Here is an 11,014-nt window from a genome sequence, read left to right on the forward strand (position 1 = left end):
TAACAATTACAAATCCTTATTTACAGATGGATCCAGAACAATCTCTTCTAGATTACCTGATAACAGCTCTATTTTTACTGCAGAAGCAAACGCCATATTAACTGCTCTTAAATATGTTCAAAGACACCCTAAACATAAACAGTATATAATCTATTCAGACTCTCTCTCTTGCCTTCAGGCTATTAAAGATATTTCTTGTAAACATCCACTTTTAATTGAAATTATTGAATTGTACAATAATCTTGCTACTGGTCAGTGCGACATTGTTCTTTGTTGGTTACCTAGTCACGTTGGCATTTCTGGTAACACAATGGCCGATCTTGCTGCTAAAGCAGCACTCAACAAATCTGTGACACCACTTCTTATTCCATACTCAGATTATAAAGCTGCAATAAGATCTTATATCCGTGATCTGATGCAGAAGAAGTGGGACACCCAAGTGGGTATAAATAAATTACATGAAATAAAACCTTATATCGGTTATACTTACTTGGGTTGTCAGTCCAGATTTGAGGAGGTCATTATGCGACGATGTCGCATTGGCCATACGAGGTATACTCACGAGTATCTATTAAAAGCTGAAGATCCTCCGTTTTGTATCCCTTGTGATGAAAGAATCACAGTCAAGCATGTCCTGCTTGACTGTGTTCAATATTCCATCACAAGGGATAAATATTTTAATTCACGAACTTTGAAGGATCTTTTTAATTCTGTTAGCTCTCATTTAATTATTGCATTTTTAAAAGAATTAGATTTGCTAAATGAATTGTAAATAGATAAATATTTTATGCTTGGCAGTTTGAATTAGTAACTTAGAGTGTTAGTGGCTGTATCCTCGAGGGGGGGTTAAAGCACTGTAAAATTATTGTCCTCCTGAGAGGGTACGTAAGTCCCAAAACATTTGAAGTGAAATTTGATCTTCCATTTTCTCTTAGCCGTAGAATATGTGTCATTTCAATTTGTGGCTAATCTTGCTTACAATCACCAGCAGCTGAGGGGATGATGTAAATCCAGCTAGGGACCATGCAGGTAGCAGAAGTACTGTAAGTCCCCATGGCCCCTAGTATGGTGATCTACCTTCAGTTGTTGGTGATCTATATAGCCTGTTTTTATATTGTATTGTCTGAATAGGAATATGTGTTTTAACTTTTCACGCTAGTTTTATTTCTGATTGTGATATTCTAGTTGTTTTACTGTCCGTCGTCGACAGGTTTTTATCATATACATTCCTTTTTTAAGAATGCTCTCGTCACGATATGGCTGCAATACTGCCGATGTGACGTTAAATGTTAACTCACTCACTCACTCACTCAACCCTGTCTGACCATTATAATCAGGATCAGGGTGTTCCACAAGGCAGTATATTGTCTGTCACATTATTTAGTATTAAGATAAACAGTTTATCCAAGGTTTTAAACGATTCCATTGATGGATCACTTTTTGTGGATGATTTTAATATTTCTTGTCGTGGTAAAAATATGCATACTATTGAAAGACAATTGCAGTTGTGTTTAAACAGAATAAATAAATGGTGTCTTGAAAACGGCTTTAAATTTTCTCAGTCTAAAACTAATTGCATACACTTTTTAGAAAATATAAGCCACATAAGGACCCTGAACTATCTCTAAATGGCACTCCCATCAAAGTTGTAAAGGAGGCCAAGTTCTTGGGACTTATTTTCAATTCTCATTTAACCTTCTTACCGCACATTAAATCCCACTTGAAGGCACTTGATTTGTTGTTTCCAACTCAAAGTGGGGAGGGGATCAAACTACCCTCTTACACTTATATCGATCACTCGTCCTTTCAAAACTTGATTATGGCTCAATCGTATATGGTGGAGCCTGCAAAAGCAACCTTAACCTTCTTGATTCCGTCCACCACCAAGGCTTAAGACTTTGTCTTGGGTCCTTTAGAACCTCCCCTGTTGATAGTCTCTACGTTGAGGCTGATGAACCATCTCTTACACAACGTCGTATAAAACTGTCTTTACAATACATTACTAAATTATATTCTAATGAATCTAACCCTGCCCATAATTGTGTTTTCAATCCGCTTTATGAGGATTTGTATAACAAAACGTCTTCTCTTGTCCCGCCTCTAGGGCACAAAATTAAACCTTTTCTTTCTTCTGCCGGCATTGAGCTGGAAAGTATATCGCCTTCCCGTCTTCTTTCTTCTCCTCCTTGGCAACTGGTAAGACCACAAGTGGACCTAACATTAACTTCATTTAAAAAATCAGAAACAAATGAATTACAATATAAACAAGAATATAATCAATTAAAAACTAAATATAGCAATCATAAACCCTTATTTACAGATGGCTCCAAGGACGGTGGTGCAGTGGCTTGTGCCACTGTCATTGGATCCAGAACAATATCTTCTAGAATTCCAGATAACAGCTCTAATTTTTCTGCAGAAGCAAACGCCATATTAACAGCTCTTAAATATATTCAAAGACACCCTAAACGTAAACAATATATAATTTATTCAGACTCTCTTTCTTGTCTTCAGGCGATTAAAAATATTTCTTGTAAACATCCACCTTTAATAGAAATTATTGAATTGTATAATGATCTTGCTACTGGCCAATACGACATTGTCTTTTGTTGGTTACCCAGCCACGTGGGCATTTCCGGTAACACACTGGCTGACCTTGCTGCTAAAACAGCACTCAACAAATCTGTGACGCCACTTCTTATTCCATACACTGATTACAAAGCGAGCATTAGAACGTATATCCGTGATCTGATGCAGAAGTGGGACACTCAAGTAGGTATAAATAAATTACATGAAGTAAAACCGTATATTGGTTACGCCTACTTGGGCTGTCAGTCCAGATTTGAAGAGGTCATTATGAGACGATGTCGTATTGGTCACACCAGATATACGCATAAATATCTATTGAAAGGTGAGGATCCTCCATTTTGTATCCCTTGTGATGAAAGAATCACGGTCAAGCATGTCTTGCTTGACTGCGTGGAATATTCCATCACAAGGGATACCTATTTTAAATCACGTAGTATGAAGGACCTTTTTACTAATATCAGTTGTCATTTAATTATTGGATTTTTAAAAGAATTATTAAATGAATTGTAAATAGATATTTTTTTTTATTATTGGAAGTTTAAATTGGTAACTGGGCTTGTTGGTGGCTGTATCCTCAAAGGGGGTTGAAGTACCGTAAAACTATTGTCCTCCTGAGAGGGTACGTAAGCCCACAAACATTCGAAGTGAATTCAAACTGTCCATGTTTTTAATCGTAGAATCAGTGTCCTTTTACTTAATGGCTAGATTTCCCGAATTGCTGACGGCTGAGGGGATGATGTAAATCCAGCTAGGGTCCATGCAGGTAGCAAAGGTACTGTAAGTCCCCATGGTCCCTAGTATGGTGATCTACCTTTAGTTGTTAGCAATCTATAGCCCATTTTTATATTGTATTGTCCTCTAAAGATAAATTGTTTTAGGTATAGTTACTAGTTTTATATTCTACTCTGTGATATTCTAGTTGTTTTACTGTCCTTCGTTGACAGGTTCTATAATAGTCATATATTTCATTTCAGAATTAAAAGTTCTCGTCACGATATGGCTGAGATACTGCCGATGTGACGGTAAATATTAACTCACTCACTCACTCACAACTGAATTATCGTTCAAAGTGGTGAGTGAGTTAACATTTAGCGTCGCATCGGCAATATGTCAGCCAGACATGGCGAGATCAGTTTATAAAAGAAAATTGAATACATTTTCAAGATCAAAACGTGTTGATCAGATATTAACATACAATTAGAATGTTATCAAAAAAAAAACACCTATCACAATAGAGAACAACACAATGCAAAAACTGAAGGAAGGTGACCGCGCAAGGGTGTGTTTGAGAAGGGTAAACAGGTATATACAATAGTCGCAATATAATGGAAAATCGTTTACTATCCATTGAACAGTTTGTATGAAACTTTTAGCAAGTTAAGATTGCACGAATGTGTAAATATTCCCATACCATCTAGGCGTACACAGACTCTTTCTGCCACGTCGAGGTCGTATCCAATGCTGCATGTGCACAATCCGTTTGAACACGTTGTTCCTTGAAATATGTTGCAGTCAGCCTCGGCCTGACATGTCTCATCATCTGAAACACAATAACATGTGCTGTTATCAAAGCAGATTTTCATTGTTGACCATTACTAATTATAAGTTTTGTAACGCCAAGACAATGGTTTTGGCGCACCACGTTGAGCAACAGATAGGTACGTATCTGTTAACCTGTGTGGGACACACGTCAAACACACATTTCTAACAAATGTGCCTTCATAGCTTCATTGCATACCTAATTCCGATGCATGCATTCGTGATTCATAGATGCATTACAGAGTAGAATGGCGTGGAAATGATAGTTAGTACATGCTCCACGTCAGGTTCTAGGCTTCAATGTCCATCATTCTTGTGTGAGTACAATATCAGAAATGGGCTTCAAACATTGTACCTTTGTTGGGATTGAATCCGGGTCTTTAGCAAGACGAGCAAATGCCTTAACCACTAGTGTGTGTGTTTTCAGGTGAATTCTTTGTGTTCGCACGTGTTTGTGACCCACGACCATGGCGGATCCGGATCGGAAAAACACCTGACGTCATCACTAGTTGTGTTTCATTCATAAACGCACCCTTAGGAGGTATTCGGATTCGGAATCGTACGATGGAATTTTACGATTATGTAAATGATTGTGTCACTTTGTAAATATCATCACTTGATGGTAGACCTTAACCCCGTCTCACACTTAAACCTGAGGGTAGTGAAATGATGTTCAACACATATAAAATCATGTAATAAGAATATTGGAAATACAATACAGTTAGATGGACTGTGAATTTTAAAATTAAACAAAATGCATCGTTGGTATTTGTTATCTATCAATCAAATATTCTAATCCTGTTTTAAAACAAAATAAACAAAAGAAATTCTCGATTCTTGTAAACGTATGTATATCATTAATATAACCATACTGATATAGAAACACTTCTCATCAAAGCTCCATATATTTTGCATATACTGAAGTGAAAGAAGCGTCCTCAAGATATCCATTGTACAATTTATTGCATGAACACAGTGTGTATTGACTACGCCTAGCAACACTTTCAGTGGTAGAATTGTACTTGTCTTAACCGTCTTGTGAATCATTTATGTAACGAAAGCAATCCACCGAAAATCCAACTCCTGGAAATGGAAAAAGACATTTCACTTAATACCTCAACCTAGTTCACTTCGTCATATATTCTTCACAACAAAAACGAGGCAAATGTCATGTGAGAAGTTTTTAATTCCACGATAAAGTGTAGTCCTTTGCAATTTTAGGAGCGGAGTAAAACTCTGAGAAAAACGTCCATATTTAGTTTTAAAAAAAAAATACCTGAAATTACAACAAATATAAGCGAAATTTTCGACCATAATTTTTTACATTTTAGGGGTTGTGACTGGTAACGATTCTACTAACATGTGTGCCATGTAATTGGCTTCGCACACTGTGCAGTGTCAAGAATGGAACTTCTGGGTAGTGAGCGAAGGCTTTAAAGACTAGGCTATCTGCCCTCACCCCCAGTTTGAGCAAAAATGAAAACTATATTATCACAGATGTCACCATATTTTCTTAAGCAGTAGGACTACATACGTGCTTGTGTAGTACTTGTTTCCGGTGCAGATGTGGTTGGGTCCGTGGTAGTTGACTCTGGTGTGGTTGTAGTTGGATTTTGGGTCGTGGCTTCTAGTGTAGTTGTTGTAGGATCTGCGGTCGTAGCTTCTGGTGTGGTAGTTGGATCTTCGGTGGTAGCTTCTGGTGTGGTCGTAGTTGGATATTCGGTAGTTTCCTCTGGTGTTGTAGTTGGATCTTTGCTCGTAGCTTCTGTGGTGGTAGTTGGATCTTCGGTCGTAGCCTCTGATATAGCAGTTGGATCTTGGGTAGTTTCTTCTGGCGTGGTTGTTGTAGGATCTTCGGTCGTAGCCTCTGATATAGCAGTTGGATCTTGGGTAGTTTCTTCTGGCGTGGTTGTTGTAGGATCTTCGGTCGTAGCCTCTGATATAGCAGTTGGATCTTGGGTAGTTTCTTCTGGCGTGGTTGTTGTAGGATCTTCGGTCGTAGCCTCTGATATAGCAGTTGGATCTTGAGTAGTTTCTTCTGGCGTGGTTGTTGTAGGATCTTCGGTCGTAGCCTCTGATATAGCAGTTGGATCTTGGGTAGTTTCTTCTGGCGTGGTTGTTGTAGGATCTTGGGTAGTTTCTTCTGGCGTGGTTGTTGTAGGATCTGCGGTCGTAGCTTCTGATGTGGTTGTACTTGTTGGATTTGGGGAAGTAGTTTGCTCTGAAGACCTCCCAGATGCAGCCTTTGTAGTTGCAGCCTTTGTAGATGATGCAGCTGTCGTTGCCGATGCAGGTACGGGATGAAGACAAACGTGTGATGTTGACATCACTACCGGGACACATACTTGATCACTGGCACAAGGACGACTTCCGCATGTGTGAACCTATAAATGATATGAAAACAACATTGAAATGACACAAAATAAGGCAGCATGCTGTACTACTCACGATAAAGTAAACAACTCCTGATCCATTCATCGCTTCAAATAATTTCCGATTATGTCATCTCTTCAGTTAACTCCCGATGCTGCCATCTCTAATGGCACGATACATCAACTGTTATTACATGAGCAAAATAGGATGAGTTTGGGTCCTTTGAAAACTTGATGTGAGTGACATAATTACTACGATTTCATTCATCCGGCTCCCCTTTTGGTTCAGCACGGTCAAATGACTCAAAGGTATGATCTGTATTTATGGTGTGAGTACACACGACACAGGTTGCTGGGGTAGCCAAGTGGTTAAAGTGGTTGACACACCGAAGACCCGTGTTCGATTCCCCACAGTACAATGTTTGAAGTCCATTTTTTGTGTCCCTCGCCGTGATACCATCTCAGCTCTAGTTCGTTTAGCCGGCAGAAATCTATCACGTGACGTAGGACGATTTGAAGGTCTTTTGCTCGTGACGTCACACGTGGACGACCCGACCTTGGGCGATCAGAAGTGGTGCCGGTTTGTTGTTGACGACCTAGCAAGTCATACACTGTACGACGGCTGCATCGCATTGCTCTTACGACGTCAAGAACTGATCTTAACGCTTGCAACATGCCAATGGCACGTTCACGTTGCACATTTGACAATCGTGGCATTTAAGGTACCGTTAGAACTGTGTTTTAAAAGTGTTTTTTTATTCTTAAGGCCAATGCAAACACGTGCAAATAAAGAAAAACTTCGATGCGAAGATCACGTGATCGACTGCACGTCGAAAACCTGATTTGGCATTAACGTCATTTGCTCGACGAATGGATGGGTTTGAGTGGGTTTGCTAACGTTTTTTCTAGGGTCCAAAGATATGGATCTCATTTCGGATACAAAGATGTTTTATCAGAGAACAATTATTCATTATTTAAAAAAATACATTTTGTGAAGTTTCTTTTGTGACTCAGTATAGTTGAGAGATGTCATTTCTTATACTGTACCTTACTGCGGTCGAGACTCCATGCATAACACTTACGTGCACCCTGAACTAGAATTTGACTACCCTCATCATTTTCATAACATGGGAGAAGACTGTGTTACCCGACTGATTGTGTTCCGGGCCACAACTGGCGTCACTATCTCATGTCCTCAGATGCACGTCATGCCAGAGCATTACCGTTTTTCGGGAGCAACAACAATCACCTGATTAAAGGTCATGTCATCGACAAAAACACTGGAACCAAACAGTAAAAAATGCAAGCAATCCTTTTCAGCTCTTACCATGGAATTTGTATACTTTGTGCGTCGTCGAAATGAGAAGAAATAAAGCTAATTTGTTTGTTACTGAAGACAGAAATAGTAACTGGAATGTTAAGACATCGTGTGGTAAATATATTGTCAAAGGCTTCAGGTGAATGTGCCGATATGCTCAGATACTGAAGACATCTGTGTCCCAGATTCTCGACGATTGTTCTCTTAGATCCTCCTTACTGTTTGATCTGCAAACATTGCCAATATCGATGGGCAACTAATTACCTCCGCACAGAGATCGAATACTTCTTAATGTGTTTGCGTTAGTGATCCTGTTGCCAATGTTTTACCTCTAATTTCAGTGTTCCTTCAAATTTCGAAAATAAATAAAAAAGCACCATTTGTGCATGTGAATAACCCAGCCACTAATTGCAGTTCCTAAAGACATTGATTTCGCAGCTCCAATCACATCATGCATGTATTCCGGGGATTGTACATGCAGCAAGCGTCGTACCCTTTTGTTCTTTGTGACTATTTACTTCGATCGATCATTCGTTGGAAGATCTGTATATCACTGTTTACTGACCAGTCGAGTGGTGACATTAAGGGTTTTTTATCAAGAAAGCATTTATATATTTTCGTTCATTATCCAAGCTACAGTTAGCTTGTGCATCCACACTGGATTCGCACATCAGCATTTGTGATGATTTGACACTGGTTTCTTTAAGAGAACACTATTTATGTAAACCATAGATTCTCCTGGTCTTAGTAAAGGTTCTATCCTGCTTGTTGAATTCTCCACCACAAGGGATAAGTATTTTACAGTTAAAACAATTTAGGATGTTTTTAGCAGCGTTAGTTCTCATTTAATTATTTTTTTAAAAAAAGAAATTGATTTTTTGTTGAATTTTGAGTAATATGTTCTGTAAATAGATGTATTTTATCGGTAGTCTGGATTAGTAACTTGAATTGTTAGTGGCTGTACCCTCAAAGGGGGTTGAAGTATTGTAAAATTATTGTCCTCCTGAGAGGGTACGTAAGTCCAAAAAAAGTTGTCAGGAATGGATCATTTTTTTAAATGAAAACCATCTTGGGGAAGTGACTGTTGTTTCATACTTTTGGAGTGTAGACATTTCTGGATCAATGGATTTCTTGGAGTAATCAATCTTCACTCCCTCGTATATATTGAAACAATATCAGTGACTGAGTATGGTTTTACGCCGCTCTAACAATATTCAGGCAATATTGCGGATGGGGACACCAGAAACGGGCACTATATCAGTGGACATGTATATTCATTCGCACTTTTCTCCTCCCACCAAACCTTACCTGTGGTAAGATCATGTATTTAAGTGTCTGTGTCCTTAAAGAGGGTGGGCGTAGCGTAAAACAATTGTCCCCCTGAGAGAGTATGTCAGACCACATCATTCAGAATGCCAGGGTTTATAATAGAATAATCTTTGTCTAGATTGCCTAATGTTGCTGAAAATTGTCAGTTACTCAGTGAGAACATGTTAATCGTACTGAGGTCAATGCAGGTAGCAGAGGTACTGTATGTCCCTATGGTCTCTACTATAGTGATCTTCCTTTAGATACTGGTGATCTATAAGCTGTTTTACATTGCAGTGTTACATGTGATGATATATCTCATGGTTACATATTCTACTACGTCTCGTTGTTTTACAGCCCTTTGTTGACTGGATTTTATAAGAAAACATGTGTTTATTGTACATGCAAAACCTTTTTAATCACGGCATGACTGACATAATTCCCACGTGTCTCTAAATTTATACTCACTCACTAGCCCAATCACTGAATCGTGTAAGGAATGAACATGAAAACATATTTTATCCTACACAGTGGATAACATCAATCGACAACTAACAAAAGCATTTATCTGAATGTACGTCTGTAGTTCTGTCCAACTGATGAAGTCATTCGTGTGATCTTAGCTTGATAAATCGAAGACGCAATTACGTGATTGCCCTCAGTCTTGTACTCAAGATTCAGGCGGAAACTTTTTGTATAGTCACATGGTAGGATGTCGCATATACAAGGCACTGTTACCTCAGCTACATTTAGCTTATTGGCTGCAACGTTTCAGCTGGAAGTGTGTTTTTTCAGCGGCCTTACCAATATTTCAGCGATAGCAGTTTCGGGGATCACCAGACATGGGCCTGGGACAGTTGGAAATCGGCTCTGTTCTTCAACGAGTTACCTATGTTTTAACAGACAAGCTCCTTCCTGTTCCTGTATACCATGAATAAAGTTAAATACACTTTTGGTTTTGGGAACACACGCGTGGTTAAGGTCAACTCAGGAACAGATAAGTCTGGTCTTTGATAAGAACGATGTACCCACTTACTGTTTAATATTTCTTTCTAAAGTACCATCATGTGGGTAGGTGGCATCAATGTACCGTGTAAAACTGGACATATAAGACAAGTATCTACCAGATACATGCACGAACATTTGCAGCAAAATATGTATCGATGAAGTGCCAAAAATACTTTAGCTATCTTTATGATCTTCATAGTATTTGTAGGTGAAAAGATCAAGTCATCTTGATCTACCAGATTCAGCAATATATACGTCTTATATATAGGACATTCGACCCGTGAAGCGGGAGAGAATTGGTCTCCAGCAATCCACACTTGTCGTTAAAGACGGCTACTGGATCGGGTGGTCGGGCTCGCGGACAACGCTGACACATCATGCGTAGATCGATGCTCATGGTGTTGATCATTAGATTGTCTTGTCCAGACTCGATTATTTAAAGACCACCGCCATAATACTGTAATGATGCTGAGTGCTGCGTAACAACAACATTTACTCACAACATTCAAACTGTGCAGGCAAATGAGTCATGCCCGTATCGGCGTTACTTAGTTGTAATTTCTTTGAGAGGCATTTTAGAAAAAATGAAAAAATAAAAAATGAAGGAAAACCAAGTTCTATGGATGGTCAACTTCATTATTGCAATGAATGCGATGTTTTCTGTGTAGATACTTACACCGTTACCAAGCAAGTCATCACTTCATTGCAATAAGGAAGTTGACCATCAATAAAACGTGGTTTTCCTTTAGTTATAAGTTGACAGATTTCTCTAGTATGAGGGCAACGATTGGACACTGGGTGGGCACACTAATAGTGCATACAGCAAGTTGTAGTTCCTGGCAAATACGATTGTTCGCATACTTGTGAAACTGAAAAATAT

General features: G+C 38.9%; 1 protein-coding gene across 1 annotated transcript; it reads right to left on the reverse strand.

Moving 5' to 3' along the window:
- Positions 1-3,513: 3,513 nt before the first annotated feature.
- LOC137271574 (salivary glue protein Sgs-3-like) lies at positions 3,514-6,455 on the reverse strand. Its single transcript, XM_067804019.1, has 3 exons — positions 5,663-6,455; positions 4,001-4,129; positions 3,514-3,536 (listed from the first exon to the last, which is right to left on the reverse strand). The coding sequence occupies exons 1-3, from the start codon at positions 6,453-6,455 to the stop codon at positions 3,514-3,516; spliced, it is 945 nt and encodes a 314-aa protein (XP_067660120.1).
- Positions 6,456-11,014: the final 4,559 nt, after the last annotated feature.

The sequence above is a fragment of the Haliotis asinina genome, chromosome 2 (assembly GCF_037392515.1).
Source record: "Haliotis asinina isolate JCU_RB_2024 chromosome 2, JCU_Hal_asi_v2, whole genome shotgun sequence".
NCBI classification, from domain to species: domain Eukaryota; kingdom Metazoa; phylum Mollusca; class Gastropoda; order Lepetellida; family Haliotidae; genus Haliotis; species Haliotis asinina.

Excerpts from the sequence above, each read along its gene's own strand:
- LOC137271574 (XM_067804019.1), bottom strand. The coding sequence starts at position 6,455 with ATGTCAACATCACACGTTTGTCTTCATCCCGTACCTGCATCGGCAACG. Across the intron at positions 4,130-5,662 it reads AACAAGTACTACACAAGCAC|ATGATGAGACATGTCAGGCC; the intron begins GTATGTAGTCCT and ends ATTGTGTTTCAG. Across the intron at positions 3,537-4,000 it reads AGTCTGTGTACGCCTAGATG|AACCTGTCAACGAAGGACAG; the intron begins GTATGGGAATAT and ends TGACTATTATAG.